We start from the raw sequence: 16,975 nt of genomic DNA, 5'->3' as shown, positions 1-16,975 counted from the left end.
CACTTTAACAGGTATTTAAAATAATAAAACTTTTATTATTGCTTTAAAAATTTGGCCATTTCTTTATGGAATAAACCCTTACCCAAAAAAGAAAGAATTCAAGAGTCTGTCTCTGAAATACACAAGGTAAGTAAATTTCTAATGGACTTAATTATTTTGTTTTCCGTCATCAAAAAATGCAAGTAATTCCATATTTACATTTGGAAAACTATATTAAGATGATTAGTTGACTCAAGAAAATTTTGAACTGCCTATTTAAATATATGTATCCTTCTGATGATGAGCTATTAACAGACACATAGAAATTATGAAAGGCCTAAGTTACCATCCTTGTGAGATTGGACACTATGCAACACGAGAGTCAGCAGTGTTACTTTCCAAAGAGCGTTAAGACACATTAAGTATTTATTAGGCCACTAAGACTGGCTATTTGCGAAACGCTCATTAATTTCTTGGAATAACCAAGGAAGCCCTTTGCAAGTTTGGGAAGATGTTAAATTCATTCAAAACCAACTTACCTGAAAGAAAAACCCTTAAAGAGAGCTTTTAGTATTGAAGATGTTGAATTACCTCTCACTTGAGCTAAGCAAAACAAAACAATGAATCCATTATAAGGTACTCGTGAGACTCAATCCTTGAGACTTCTCCTAACTACATCCCCTTTTCTTTTTTCTTTTAAATTTTCCTATGATATTGGCCCCAAATCTCATTAACTTTCTCATTCAAGGAACACTTTTTTGAGCATTTATGTGGTAGTCACTAAAGGTTGAGGATGCAAAGTAGAGTAAAACCTATCTGGTCCTTACTCTGAATGAATTCATACTATGGTGATGGCAATAAAGACGTAAACAAATAAATTATAATTCGATATAATATATTCCTCAAAGAAGTTATAAACAAAGTATCCTGGCAATAAGTAAGAGGTTACTGGAGTAGTCTAGAAAAGGAAAACAAGGGACACTTAGGCTAGATCTTGAAGGGTAAGTTTGCTGGGTGAAATGTGGAAAGGGGAGTAGAGGGTCTTTTACCTCTATCTTCTTCTTTCCCTGCCTACTTGTCTCAAAAATCACCATCCTTTTATTTCTACTCCCACTTCACTAGTACAAGCCTTCATAATCCTATATGAGGTGCCTGTTCTCTCTTTTTCTAATCTATCCTATACCATAAATAGATTCATTTTCCAAAATAAATAGCTCTGATCCCATTACTACTACGGTGAAAAATCTTTCAGTTCCCTACTGACTCCTGAATTCTATAAAGTCCTGAATCTTCCAATCAAGGCCCTCCAGAATATGGCCATTAACTCCTTTTCCAGGCTTTTCTTCCACTACTATTCTACCCATGGTAGCCATCCTTTTAAAACTACTATTTACTTATTCACTATTTTCCAAACGTACCCTACACTGTCCATGTTTGGATCTTACTATTTCTTTGTCTCAACAGTGCTGTTCATTATAACTTTCTGCAATGACGTTACTATGGAGCATCTGGAATGTGGCTAATACAACTAAGGAACTGAATTTTTACTTTTATTTAATTTTAATTAATTTAAATTTAAATAGCCACATGTGCCAGTGGCTCCCATATTAGATATCCCAGGTCTAGAATATTCATTCTGCCTATAAAAACCCTAACTATCCTTTAAGGCAATTTTAAATATCACCTCATAATAATGCCTTTTTTGATTTCATCAATCAGAGATATCTCCCCCTTTAACACTTTTCATGGATTTGCTATATTCTGATTTGTTTTATACATTTTGGATAACTCTTTCATTCTCACCCTTTCCCTGGCCACCAAATATATTTCTCTCCCCCTACCCAACAGTACGTAGCGTTTTGAGAACAGGGTTCATGTCTTTCTCATTTGTGTGCCTCCTATAATTCCTGGCACATAGTCCTGCACATAAGAAAGTACTCAATAATTAACAGATTTTGAAAGACTGATAAAGTAGAACTAATTCCCACTTGAAACAAAGAGACTTGGATTTATTCTGCTTAGTTCAAGTTAGAGTAGATGATCCTAATGCTTTAAACAGTCTTAGGTGGATCACCAACCTGGCCACTGTTTCAGATAAGCCCTAAGCTGAAGAATTCATCAAAAAATAACTTAAAATATTTAGCATGAGTATCCCCAAAACATTCTGAAAACAGCCTTAATTTGTTACCTTACTTCCATGAATAGATGGTACATAAACAACAAGATGAGACAAAGATGGATAGTCTTGAAGTCTTAACGTCAGAGACTAAAAAAGGATGAAAAAAAGCTGATTTTATTTCTCAGGATATATAGAGCTTAAAGCATGTTAAAAGAAAGACAAATTACGAACATTTATTTCTTACCTAGTAAGTCATGAAAAAACTGACTTCAAACTTTATGTTCAGTACTTCATAAAATGCCCATGTTTACATTTTCAGGTCAATGAGCCTGCTGAAGGTCAAATTTCTAATAATTATGTAAATATGGACTGCCAAAAATATTCCTTGAACTGTATCCCTTCATGTAAAATAAATGACATTTAACATTAAATTTAATTATTTTACATAATTATTTCCAGATTTGATGTTTCTTACAATTTGTCTACTTGTTTTGTATAATGTTACAGTATGATTTCTACAGTTATTTTGGTAGTATATGACAAAGAGCATTCAATAGTTGATGAATGAATGGATGCTCAATATGATGGAAGAATTCCAGCTTAATCTCAAATGATTCTGATCTAGCCCAAGTAATAAACAGTTGCTGGCTAATGATGTGTATGAACATCATTCCCTGGAACTTATTCAGTAAGTGACATGAACACAGTAAGTCTAATAATGCACCTCACCAAATGAGCATCTATTCTTTTATCAAAACTAAAGACCTTACCTTACAGTCCATATTTTGAGGAATGAATAGATTGGAGACTGGTCTACCTGATGAAAAGCCAGGCCACCAAATACAGTTTTCAAGTCTTTTTTTTTTTTTTTTTTTTTCTGACAGTAGATGTGGCGAGGGTGTGAGTAGTTATATGCTGTGACAATCTGTGTACATTAAGAAATTTCTTCACTTAATACTCTCCACTGTTCTTCCGAAGCACCAATGTGGGCAAGTTGGATAGAGGTTCTAAAGAGAACTGTCAATGAGTGGTCCTCAAACAACCTGACCAGATTCACCTGGGAGTGCTTGTTAAACTCCTGGGCTGCACCTCAACTTACTCAGCAAAGCCTCTGCAACAGACTTATATATTCTAATGTAAATTAAAGGGCCTTAAAAGAGCCACACAAACCAAAGCTAAAGGCAACTGAAACCAACCAGACAGGTGGTAGACAATATGAAAGGTAAATTAATTAGAAAGAACCATGGTTACTCTGTGTAGCTATTCACTGAGAGCTTTTGTTATTTATTCTCAAGAATAATTTTTTTCCTCAAGAATGTTTTTTTTGGATCAGAATACTTTAAAAAGATATCAGTGTGTCAAAATACATTTACTTATAAAGTTAAGTTCCCATATAGTTATAATGTCAGTAGGAATTTGGGAAGATAATATTCATGAAATTGTTACACTGACAGGTAAGGTTAATATGAAGTTTGGAAATTTTTCAGTGTTTTAAGGGTAAAATGACCTTAATGCTGAGGCAACACACACAGAAAATCAAACACCAGCGTTTGGATGTCAAAAACTCTTCAAGTTCTGCTGCTGTGTGTAGGGCAAAGCTGTGGTGCTAAAGTATGATTTAGGCACAATAGTGACAAGGTAATTTTTCTCATTAACTTAGATTTCTTTTCAAAGTTAATTGTTTTGTTTGTTTTTTAGCAATAAGTCCAGTTGGGCTTACCCAATTGTTGGTCTGCTGTGGTTTCTGTCTTCACTGTACCATGACAGAAAAGTTCCATGGGACTCATGCTGTGAAGGCCCTAAACCGAATTTATAAGTGCTTTGCTGGAGGATTCCGTCTATTCATTAACAGTTCAGTCAGCAGAGGTGCCCAAGGTGGTATGATTCTCATCTTACACTACCTTTGTTGAGATGATATAAATATGAATAAAACCCACAAGAGTTTTTCACTTCAATCTTTCCTTTCCCTTCAACTTCATGGCAAAATAATTTTGTGTGCTTTTTATAAATGGCTAACACACACATATATATAATTTTGATTTTCATTACAATGGAAAAGTTTATTTGCATTTAATGATTATAATCCTTTTCAAATGAGAGTGCTTAAGATAGCAGAGTATTATAATCCTCATTTTCTAACTTTTCTCTTCCAGTTTTCTCCCGAAATTCCAGTAGGCTTTTAATGCCGCCTGGCACTTTCTTCTAGTATCCACTAAAAAAAGTAAGCAGCTGGGGCTTCCCTGGTGGCACAGTGGTTAAGAATCCGCCTGCCAATACAGGGGACACAGGTTCGAGCCCTGGTCTGGGAAGATCCCACATGCCACGGAGCAACTAAGCCCATGCACAACTACTGAAGCCCGAGAGCCTAGAACCCATGCTCCAAAACAAAGAGAAGCCACCGCAATGAGAAACCCACGCACTGCAACGAAGAGTAGCCCCCGCTCGCTGCAACCAGAGAAAGCCCATGCGCAGCAACGAAGACCCAACGCAGCCAAAAATACAATAAATACAATAAATAAATTAAAAAAAAAAAGCAGCTGGAAGAACTTGTTCTACTACTCAGCCAGCTGTTTCTTACACTTAGAAAAAACAACACAGGGGTCTAGAACTAGACGAATACATTGTTAAATCTTTGAGACTTAAAAAAAAAAAAAAAGGATATTATGATTTAAGAAATAATTTTTTAAAAATAGTAGCAAAGTAACATTTTATCGGGTTTTTAATGATTTATTTCTTCCTAACTCTTAAATTACAGACTGGAAAGGATATCCAAACTGGAAATTCAAGGAAACATTTAATATATCTTATGAATGATTGATCAGTAAGTATACCCCAATACTTCTGTTTTTGCTTTGCTCCTGCCTAGACAGTTAGGATAGAACTAGTGAGAGACCTTAAAAATGTTATGAGTCAAATCACTTATTTGTCTTATCAATACAAAGCCACATGAATGAACATGCACAAAGTAAGACTGACCAAGGTGACACAAAAAATAACTGCAATCATTCCAAAGTCAAGTGTAAGTGACTTGCAATTATTCATCCTGTCATCATTCTTCTCATTGGTATAGGACAGAGTTGACTACACATACAGATAAATAAACATTCATGAGCACAAATAACTAACTGGAGTAGGGAGATGATCGGGACCAACCAGAGGACTTCACATTCAACCCTATGAATATAGTATTCATTATGACAATATATTCTAAAGTATAGATTTACTTGAAGACTAAAAACTATCAACTCTGGCATACGATTATCAGTTATAATAAATACAATTTGAAATTTAGAACAGATATTTTCATCAAATTTTAGAACTGTTTTATTTTCTCAACAATAGATTTTGTGAGTGTGCAAATTAGCCTTTTGTAAAGATGTGCTGACCTACCACAGTTGCTTAAGGAAATCACTAACAATTATTAAATAAATTCCATGGAGTACTAGATAAAAGTAGTTACTGAAGTGCTTAACCACAGATGATACTGAAATTGAAAATTGCTTTGTGTCTTTTTGAGATGCTTACTTCCCTACTGTAGGTCCTCCCCAAAATGAATTGAGTATATTCAACTTAATATTTTAAGACAGACCATTCCAAACAAACCCTCAAATTGAATCTTAAAAACTGATCTACCTCTTAGTATGATGCTATAACATATAGATTTAATTTTATTTAGGACTGATGACTTATAGTTTTCACCTCTGAAAGCTAGAAAAGAATTGCATGTTATTCTCCATTAAATGTATTTCCAGAGAAAATATTTCTAAAATGTATCTTAGCAAATTTCAAGTTTATTTAATACCTAGATGAATTAATCAAAGACCATACTGTACATGCCTATATGCCCAAATATTTTTTCACCTGGATATTAACATTCTAAATCCATAATTTACCTTAATTGTTGGCAGCAGTTCAGCTTTCCATGATAAATCAACCCCTTGCCGGCTTGGAAATAAATATGAAAATATAATTAAAGGACAAATATATTAAAGTATTATAAATTATAAATAAGCTTCAGAGCAAAAAGAAACCATCTATAGACCTACCAAAGACAGTTCTAATGAACTCAAGTCTAATAGGTCTAACACAATACACTTTATCCACGTAGTCCTTTGGGGAACAAAACGTAGTTTTTCCTAGCAACCAACTATCAATGTTTGCAAAAATTACTAGTATGTTAATTTTCTTTATTTTTAATTTTAAAATCAATACTATAATTTAGTTTAGTAGCAAAATGAGCTTAAGAATATCTGAAGTGGGACTTCCCTGGTGGCACAGTGGTTAAGAATCCTCCTGCCAATGCAGGGGACACAGGTTCGATCCCTGGTCCAGAAGATCCCACATGCTGAGGGGCAACTAAGCCCGTGTGTCACAACTACTGAGCCTGCGCTCTAGAGCCCGTGAGCCACAACTACTGAAGCCTGCGTGCCTAGAGCCTGTGCTCCACAACAAGAGAAGCCACCACAATGAGAAGCTGGCGCACCACAACGAAGAGTAGCCCCCGCTCGCCGCAACTAGAGAAAACCTGCACGCAGCAAGAAAGACCCAACACAGCCATAAAGAAATAAATTTATATTAAAAAGAAAAAAGCAAACTGTTAAGCTTTAAAAAAAAATATCTGAAGCTATTCTGAAAGTGTGATTTGAGTATATCTTATGTTGAGAAAAATGAACAGAGGGCCTTATGTTCAAAACACTTACCACATAGAAGTGCTGTTTATGCAGCCAAAAATCCAGCTATTTGTATCCTATTGATTAATAACACAAAATAAAGCACACTAAATATTGTAGAAAATAATTATATAAAACAGGCATTTCACTGTTTATGATAGGGTCAGTAGGCACAATGGAAACATAAAATAACAACTTATTGTTTAGAAATGTATTCAAAATGTTCTCAAAAGTCAAACAGGTCAAGGTGAGGCAAAGAATCTAATGTCAACATAGACAGGTAAGCAAGTAACTTGGAGCAGCAGTATGAGAGAGTGACCTGATGGGTTATCTCTCCACAGCATACTGTTAAGCAATTTTAATTTCTGAACCAACACTTTTAGAGTTCAGCAATGTCCACACTTTAATTAGGTACTTACATAGAAAGTAACCTATATTTTAACAAAACTAGAAGAGTGAACAACTAGAGGTAGACTTTCACACAAACAGAAAAAAAAAAACCAACTCCAGAGCCAAGTAATTAAAAATAACAATCCAAGTACAGCTTTTTAGTTTATCATTTGAGTTCTCATTTGATTACTAGGCAGATAACTTTTATGCAACTGAGAATGTGCTTGGATTGAAGCACAATTCCAAGGGTTTAAGACTAAAGCTAGTTGTTACTTTACTAGCGCAGACTGGGAATGCTGCAGAGATGGTTGTGGTATTTTAACAATATTATGTATTCAGCTTCAGTCATTTAAAAGCAGTATGACCCAAGATCTTCACTCTAACTTTTAATGAAGTAGTAAGAGCAATGCTCCAAGATCTAACGATCCAACTACTGAAATCCTACCAGGGCATAAGAGAATGAGAAACACTGCTGAGACCGCTACATACATTTTTCCTTAGTATACAGACAGGACAATAAAAATATCAATCCTTTCATTCAATTAATATTTATAAAGTCCATTCCAGGGCCAAGGAATTATGCTAAGCCCTCAAGAAAAATGATGAATCAAGCAGATATACCCTCTGCCCTCATCGAGCTTAAATAAAATTTTAAGATTATTTTTCAAGAATTCAGAAAAGCAAGCTGAAAGAAAACAAAAACAATGTGGTATTTCTCTACTCTCCACTGCTGGCAAAATACTTCGGTAAACTCTTTTATCAGTTACCTGTGTTTACCAGAACAACAAAGTGACATTATAAAGCAAGGCAACAGAACGGATCTGCATAGCCTAGACAAAGAGAATCTAGCAACCTCTCAAGATCCGACTCACTTTTGTAATAGGTTTTTGAAGCTATTGCAACTCAAAGACAGCCCTTATTATGAAAATTGCCAAGATTGCACACTACTTACTTTGGTGTCTAGGGAATTCTGATTCATTCACTAACAGACTGAATAAAGTATTATTCAAATCCACCCTAAAACACCATGTTGTTATAACCTAGAAGGTGTCAAAAGAACAATTTCAGGTCATCTAGTAAACACCCCTAACTCAGCTAATTTTAAAACTTGTATTAAAAATCTTAGAAAAAGTCACTCAGAATTTACTGAGGCTTCGCTGGTGGCGCAGTGGTTGAGAATCTGCCTGCTAATGCAGAGGACACGGGTTCGAGCCCAGGTCTGGGAAGATCCCAAATGCCGCGGAGCAACTAGGCCCGTGAGCCACAACTACTGAGCCTGCGCGTCTGGAGCCTGTGCTCCGCAACAAGAGAGGCCGCGATAGTGAGAGGCCTGCGCACCGCGATGAAGAGTGGCCCCCGCTTGCCACAACTAGAGAAAGCCCTCGCACAGAAACGAAGACCCAACACAGCCAAAAATAAATAAATTAATTAAAAAAAAAAAAAAAAGAATTTACTAACTCCTTAAGTGCACAGAAAAGAAAATGCTACTTGATTATAAAATTTATAGATCTAAAAAAAAAATCTATCTACAGTAAAAAAATATGTCCTCGATGGCTGCTGAAATCATTAGGTGAAAGACTGACTAGGAACTTTATAATGAATGGGTCAGGCCGATATGACCTGAGTCCACTGATATATCAGTCCACTGATTTTTGTCAATGAAAGTGGGACAACCAGATATTATATATCTCTTGATATGATAAGTATGCAGTTCTACTTATAAAACATTCATACCATAAAAAAATGCACCTATTCAAGATTCTAGATCTAACTACCAGTTTACACAAAACAATGGATAGAAATACATGTTAAAAGATACCACAAGAATACAATCAACTAAACCCAGGACAAATGTATGGCATGGGGGAAAAAAAGAGGGGGCTGTTAAAAAAAGACATAAGACATATGAATCAAATGCAATGTATGTACTTTTTGGATTCTGATTCAAACAAGCTAACTTAAAACTTAAGTGAACAGAGGAAAATTGAACATGGACTGGATACCACATGATAGTAAGGAATAAGTAATTAATTTTGTTGGATAAAATAATATAATAACATTATTATAACATAATATAATAATATTATTAGTATTATAATAATATGTAAAATTCTTATCTGTTATAAAAACATACTGAAACATGTATGGATAAAATGGTAAAATGATAAAATGCCTGGATTTTGCTTTAAAAATGCTTCACTCAAAAAAAGTGAGGAAGGGACAAATCAAGTAAGAATGGCAGAATATTGGTAACTGTTAAAGCTGTGTGATGGTTAAATGAGAATTTGTTATTATATTCTCTCTCTACTTTTGTATGTTTGAAAACTTCTATGATAAAAATTGAAAACATTTAAAACAAATTCTCCACATGACTAGTAATACTCACCCATGGACCTTAATTATATAAAAGGGATCCTCCAATAAGCCAAATGGATAATTTGCACTTTGGCAAGGATTTTTCTCAATATAATACTGACATTCTGATTTAGAATTTAGTAGGAGTGTGGATATTTTAAGCCATCACTCTCAGGGCCAGATTCTCTTGGGATAAACTACCCATCCAAATTTTAGGCTGAGAGATGGTAGTCTGTCTCTGGTGAGAGATGCAAAACTGTGGCAATTCCACTAAAATTAGTATTCATTAGCACCTAGCCCACAGTGCCTGCCTACCATCTTTTCTAAAGACTTTACTATATATCAAATGGCGGTATCAACCAACTAAGTGATATATTAGATCCTAGTCCTAAAAAATACAAATAATCCAACAAAAGGGAAACGAGGGAACTTAAATTATGAAAGATGCAAATATAAAGTGAAGAATCCTAGGACACGAGGGGAAAAAATCGGAATAGAGAGAAAGGAACCCAAATTGGGAAACAAATTCCTGAAATTAAGAAGTGTTGATAAATTATTACTTAAACAGACCTAATATAACAAAAGCATGCTAAAGCATCTAACATATTTCTAGCATAGTAGGTACTCATTAAAAAGAAATACACAAACAAAATCATCATACTGATACTGTAAGTCTAGATAACACTGTAACAAAAAGTTACTATACTATTTTAGAGAATATTTGGTATAAAAAGTACTGCAAATTTTAGTATGGAAGCCATGGGAAAAACAGGATTTACTTTATAAAACAAAGGATAGCTTTGCTTAAATATATCTGTTCTGTAAAATACTAATAGAATTTTAGAATTAAAGGAGCTCTGAACTGAATTCCTTCATCCTAAACATAGTGAAACTAAAGTAGAAAAACCTAAACTAGAGGTAAAGGTACAAGCTAATAGTATAGATATATTATCAGTTACAGAAGCATTTTGATTAGTACTTTTCAATCAATACTCTCTGTTCCAGATAAGTGTTTTTCAACTTATTAGATTTAATAATAGTTCATAGCTAAAGATGATATCCACTAGATACTAGTTGAATCTTAAAAATAAACAACAGTTAGCCTTTTAAATTTACATAAAGTGTATCAATTATCTTACCAGCATGGTACTCTGACAATAGACATGAGTGTAGATTTTTCTATGATTTGCAAGGGGAAATGTAAAATATATCTTATCAGATTCCTAAAAAAAGAGGGAAAACACAATAAATTATGAGTAGATAATTTCATCATTCAAAAATTCAGATAAAGTAATGAATAATTATTCTAATTAATTATTTTAATTCTATCATTCTTGGTGTTGTTGAGAACCAATAATCTAGGAATGGGAAGAAGAAGATACAGATGCAAGATAGATCAGGTATAAACTCTGTAGACCTGAATTTGTCTTGGAAGTATCAGTATGAATGCATGTCTTTTTTGTTTGGGTTTGGTTTTTGGCCTTATGACCAAGATAAAATACATTTCCTAGCCCTGTTCACTGAAAAGGCCTTAGAAATGCTAACTCACTAGCCATAAACATCTCTAATGCCCAAATTATGGTTTTCAGATACTGTTTCCCAAATAATAGGAAGAGCTTCTTTGAGAAAAAGCAGATTCAAGGTCTGGGATGGGAAATGGTACACAATGAGCTAAAATACTTTCTCATACTAGATAGTGAGGAAAATATCAAAGACAACTAAAGAGCAGCTATATCAAAAAGATTCAGGAGCCTACCTTGAAATGGCTTCCACTGGTCAAGGACAGAACAGTTTTAATAGCAATTTTAGTATCAAAGATAGAACAATTTTAGTATTTTCGTTTAGACAGAAACACAAAAATGTTTAAGCTCATAATAATACTGGAGGAAAACCCCCCCAAAACATCTTACGGTCACTAATGGAGGGTGTTTGTGAGCCAACTCACTATTCTAAAAACCAGTAAATATAAGATCCAAAGAATTATCATTTTTTTCCTTTGTAATTTGTTCTACTTTTGATAAATTTAGTAGATGAGAAGTTTTTCTATATAGTGTTTCAGTTAACAAATGAAGAAGGAATAATCGGAGTCTCATTGCTTTTGTACTCCCTATTAATGGCTCTAGGTCTTCTTCATCAATAGCTGCTAACATCACAAAAAGAGAGCGAGTCTAGTAAAAACAAAAACAAAACAAAAACCTGAATCTGATGAAGCATCTAGATCCAAGATCCAGCTACCAAGTCACAGGAAAGAGTAGGGAAAGGAATATACTGGATGACATTACAGGAGTGCAATCAGCAAAATCAAGACTGTGTGAAACTCTATAGGACAAATGACTAGTTTTTTTTTTTTTCCAACAAATAAACTGCAAGGAAAAAAAAGGGTGAAGGAAGTATTAGACATTAAAGAGGAATAAGAGACATATCAACAAATAATACGTACACCTTGTTTGTACCCTGATTTAAACAAATTGGAAAACAAAGAAACAACAAAAAATTTGAGTTATGATAAAACTGGAAAATTGAACACTGATCAGATAGTAAGGAATTATTACTAAACTGATTTAGTATGGGAAAATAACGTTGTTATCTTCTTTAAAAAGTCTAGTTTTGAAAAATAAATACTAAAATATTCTTGAAAAAAAATTTTAAATCCATTGGTGGTATACTTACATTGTAAGCCACATAGGTCCATTTGGACACTTTTACTGGAACCCACATAGATGTCCCTAAGGTAAAATAAATTAATTTGTTTGGCTTTTTAAAAAACATTAAGTGATTTCTTTTTACTGAATCCTTCTCAATCATAACAGGATTTGAAAAAGAAGCAGTTTCCTGAACACTGGCTATTTTAAAATAGAAAATCTAATGAGATATTCTCTATATGTTCATCACCAAGGAGCATTCAGATCATGTAAAGCATTTAAAATCTTTCTGATGTCTAACTCTAAGAAGTATCAACAGAAGAAAACAAATATTTCATTTTCCAAACTAAGTAGAGTATGACAGACACATATAAAAACAAAATTTACCAGCAAAAGATATGCTGTTAAACCAAAAGACTGAAGAATGATACCGAGAAACTAAGTCAAGAATAATATAGACTATATTTTATGTGGCTGTCAGGAGAATAGAGACATTTAACGCTTTTAAATTTTTCTACTGTCATGTTATTTTCAGTACAAAATTTTATCAGCAACATCTTGCAAATTGCTTTTTTACTTTTCCCCTCCTTAGCCAAGAACCTCATAAGAAACCAGCATAGGGAAATTAATAAAATATAATAGGATTATAATACCTGAAGCATTACAGTTTCAAAGAATTTGTCTGCTAATGACAAATTTACCTAAAAATAATACTCAAAACTCTACTTAAAATTAAAACATGCTATTACTACCGACCTGTTAAGTCAGAAATTATTGATGGATTTTCCTCAAAGTGTTTTGCTGGGTGTCTTATGAAGTGGTGATTCAAAACCGACAATTTCTTCTTGGGATTTTGAGTTATCTAGAAAGAACATTGATACATTCTGTATCCTTTTATATCCACTGTGATGACCTAATGAAACTTTGTTTCAAGTAATAATTACAGGAGCCAACAATTACTTACTCTGGGCCAGGCACTGTTCTAAGTGCTTAACATGGGACTAACTATGCTTTGAGTTACAGTTTCCCTGTATATATGTTTGTTTCTCCTCCTAAACTATATGCTTCTTGAGGAGTAGGAATCATATCCTAACATTTTATTGTCTAATATTTAGTCTAGTCTATCATATATACTGAGTTTGTGAAAGAGAGCTCAGTTTCATAATATTTTGATTCTTAGCAGTATTAGTCAAAAATTTCTCATTTGTCCCTTAAAATGTGTCTGTAAAATACTTATCCATCCAGAATTATAATTTATTACATGCTAGTATTAGCATTTTCTCACCTTAGAATTTAATGGAAAACAAGATTTGATTTGTTAAAATTAGTTCGATGTATAATTTTTAAATAATATACCTGAGATTCACCTGTTCTTCATTAGTTGAAATGGGGTTTTTCCTAAACTTACCAAATGTCATTTAAAATACAAACTGGTCAAATACAAATTTTAATTGATTCTACTGTTGTATATAGTTGAACAGATTAAACACATTTGCGATAGAGTCACAATTAAAACAAGGTTGAAAAACTGAAAAATATTTACATTCCATGACTACATGATTCCAATGTTAACAGTGTTAACTCTATGAAGCTGATTTACTTTAATAAATATACATACTAAATACGGTATCTTGTGGTTTAAAATGTGGTAAAACAGATGAACTTGTGTCTCTCTTTTACTGCATTCTTCAGGAGAGAGCTAAATATCTATAATTCTCCCTAATAATAGTTATGCAGCTTTCTGAAGGGTTAAGGAAAAAAATACAGACAGTACCCTACTCCTAAGAGAGAATGCTTAGGAGCAAGGTTAAGACACAACGATAAGGAAGCACTACCCAGAGATTTACTGCAAAAGAAGCCACACGTAATAGTCTCTCAAAGAACTGGGGCCTTCAGGAAAAAGAATCCAAAAATATATGCCATAATGGAAAAAATTACCAAAAATACAAGGAACTTTCTCTCCAAAAGGAGAAGCCAGAGCCGTAGTTCTCAAAACATGCTTCTATGGAACAGTGATGCACTGCAAAATGACCTGAGGTGAAAGGCCGCTTACGATGAATAATGACAATCTGTTCCCAATTCGCAGGAAAAAAAAATTAAGTTAATAGAATTCTCTGAATTTTGCTGAAATCCTTGGTGCCCACTACTATTTATCTGCCGGCAGACAAGAAAGAGATAAAGAGTAATATGATTTCCAGGTATCCTGCTAACTGAACAACTTAGAAAATCACTAGTTTGGAGAGTTTATATGTAAAATATCAATACAGAAAAGGTTTGACTCTAGAAGTACATAATTTAAGTTCTGGTGAGCTTGTGTTACTCAATGAATGTAGATATTTTGATCCTACTGCATAAGGATATTTGTAATAAGTATTTCCCTTAAGGTAAAAGAAAAAAGTCAGAAGGACATATATCAAATTTTAAACAGTAAAGGGGAAGAACTGAGGAAGATTTAAGGTATTCTTTCCTTTTTCATTTTTATTGCATTCTTAATTATTAATAGTTATCAAAGATTGCAGATAAAAATACAGATATTTCCATTTTCAAAGTAATTACAGTCAATATAAGGCGTAGGTTTCTATTTTCATCAAAGTAAAAACACGTATTAAATCTATCACTGCTCTAACAAAAGCTTTTACTTCACTGCAATAACTTTTAGTTTAAAAATACATACTTGTTTAGTATCAGCATCAATAAGATCAAAGAATGCTCGAATTGTAGTCAATTGTAATTGTTTACACCTAAAGAATAAAATAAATGTTACAAATGAAACTTTCTTAAAAAATATACTTTTAATACAAACATAAATAATTCTATTATTTAATGGAATATATGAATTTCCTTTAATGCTGCAAACTCTAAAATTATTTAACAAATTATCATTATTAAGCATACATCTTAAAGCTGAAACCTATAAAAATAAAGTAAATTAAATCTTCCTGGATATTTGAGAGTATAAGTGTCAGGTCCCCGCCTTCCCTAAATCTTCCTGTCTACCCCAGATATAGACATATTGTCTGCCCCATCTTCATATGTCTGAACTGTTGTGGTCCTTGCAAACACTACTGATTGCACAGCCAGAGGAAGGTGAAAAGAGAATCTTTAAGCCAATGCATATAGAGATAAAATACTAGGATTTATGTATTTCTTGACCCTTATTTAACCTATTTCTTTATTTATATTAAGGGTAAATCTAATTCCTACTTGGTTTTCCATGTGCTGCTCTAGAATAGGCAATGCTGCATTAATCAAGTCCGAGTTTGGTGACTGGCCAAGAGTTCAGAAAGTCCTCCCACAAGTATCTTTGATTCTGCCCAGCTATGACAAATTCTAAAGTTTTGACATTATCATTTGAGACTGATGCTACTGGTTCTTCAGGAGATGATTTTATAGGTTGTCAAGGACACCTTGGTTAAACCGAGACAAGAACAAAGGCTGAAGTTCTAAACCCCTAAGTTAATCTTTCTCCCAAATCCTTATTTATTTATGGATAAGGCTCTAAGAAAGCTAACAAACCAATCAAACTCATTGAGGAGAAAAGAGGACCACCACGAATTGCCAAAATAAGTTATATTAACTTACCATACAATGGAGAGGTGGTCTGTTGAAACCCAGGTCTTAGGCACTGCTGAACTCTAAATGGAAAGAAACAAAAATCATACTTAAGAAAAATGCACTTGTTATTCTCCAAAAGGCTTGAAATTCTTATAGGCTAATTTTAGAAACATGTAACATTAGTTTCACTATTTTATGATGCGCAGAAATTTTTAAATGATGCACTCTTGTAAAAGGTGATCCAAAAATATTAAGATACTGAATATTTGCTGCATAGAATAATTCTTTGTCTTTACTACTTAGTCAAGCTTAAATTACCCTTTAAAATTATTAAAACATGCACAGATTACTTACTGAAGTTTACTGTCTAACTCTTCATTACTCTAATAAGAGGTTGAGTTTATGATTCTTTAATAAATCATAGTGTATATATAAATTATAATAGATATTTCAGTAATTTTAGTTCTGACTAGACTATCACTTAATAAATTCTAAGATGCTAATTCTAATCAGGATATGCCTGAGAGATACCTAGGCCTGAGGAGACTTTTCAAAATAAATATGCCTAATCACAAAACTACCAAATCGGACTCTTATAAGTGGGGTCCAGACTTATTTGGAAAAAAATCCCTAGATGATTAACATATATACTATGGGTTAGAGACAGAAGGGCAAAAGCCTAGTAAAAAATATAACTATTTTCAGATGGCTTCCTAACAGTGGCACAGCACTCTCCAAGAACTAGAGACTTCTATTTATACAGGGTAATGACCTCCCTGTGAACAGCATCTTACATACAATGGGGAAACATTAAGTAAATCTGATATTATTTTTCATATCATCTCTCTCTCTACACTGTCAAAGACACAATGAGATGCCCTCACTAGAACTGTCAAAACAAAATGAAAATAGGAAACTAACAATGCTGTGTGCAAGAAAATTTAAAGCCCTAACATGCCTCTTTGTTTTCGTTTTTTTTTTAATAAAATTATTTATTTAATTTATTTTTTTTTTGGCTGCATTGGGTCTTTGTTGCTGCGCGTGGGCTTTCTCTAGTTGTGGCAAGCGGGGCCTGCTCTTCGTTGCAGTGCATGGGCTTCTCATTGCGGTGGCGTCTCTTGTTGCGGAGCACGGGTTCTAGGCGCGTGGGCTTCAGTAGTTGTAGCATGCAGGCTCAGTAGTTGTGGCTTGCGGGCCTAGCGCGCAGGCTCAGTAGTTGTGGCACACAGGCTTAGCTGCTCCGCGGCATGTGGGATCTTCCTGGA

General features: G+C 33.8%; 1 protein-coding gene across 2 annotated transcripts in view; it reads right to left on the bottom strand.

The window, feature by feature from the left end:
* Window positions 1-16,975, bottom strand: part of PGAP1 (post-GPI attachment to proteins inositol deacylase 1) — an 80,048-nt gene that overhangs the window by 30,104 nt on the left and 32,969 nt on the right. For both annotated transcript variants that reach the window (XM_082397332.1, XM_082397333.1), the window contains exons 6-13: window positions 15,738-15,790; window positions 14,830-14,896; window positions 12,912-13,017; window positions 12,184-12,239; window positions 10,653-10,736; window positions 6,799-6,845; window positions 5,992-6,043; window positions 2,168-2,245 (exon numbers count right to left, since the gene is read on the bottom strand). In XM_082397332.1, the coding sequence (XP_082253458.1) occupies window positions 2,168-2,245; window positions 5,992-6,043; window positions 6,799-6,845; window positions 10,653-10,736; window positions 12,184-12,239; window positions 12,912-13,017; window positions 14,830-14,896; window positions 15,738-15,790 (543 nt within the window). The remainder of the gene's footprint in view (window positions 1-2,167; window positions 2,246-5,991; window positions 6,044-6,798; window positions 6,846-10,652; window positions 10,737-12,183; window positions 12,240-12,911; window positions 13,018-14,829; window positions 14,897-15,737; window positions 15,791-16,975) is intronic.

Source organism: Balaenoptera borealis (assembly GCF_965194805.1).
Source record: "Balaenoptera borealis genome assembly, chromosome: 6".
Lineage (NCBI taxonomy): Eukaryota > Metazoa > Chordata > Mammalia > Artiodactyla > Balaenopteridae > Balaenoptera > Balaenoptera borealis.
The sequence above is the reverse complement of the archived record's forward strand: the minus strand, read 5'-3'. Positions and strand labels throughout refer to the sequence as shown.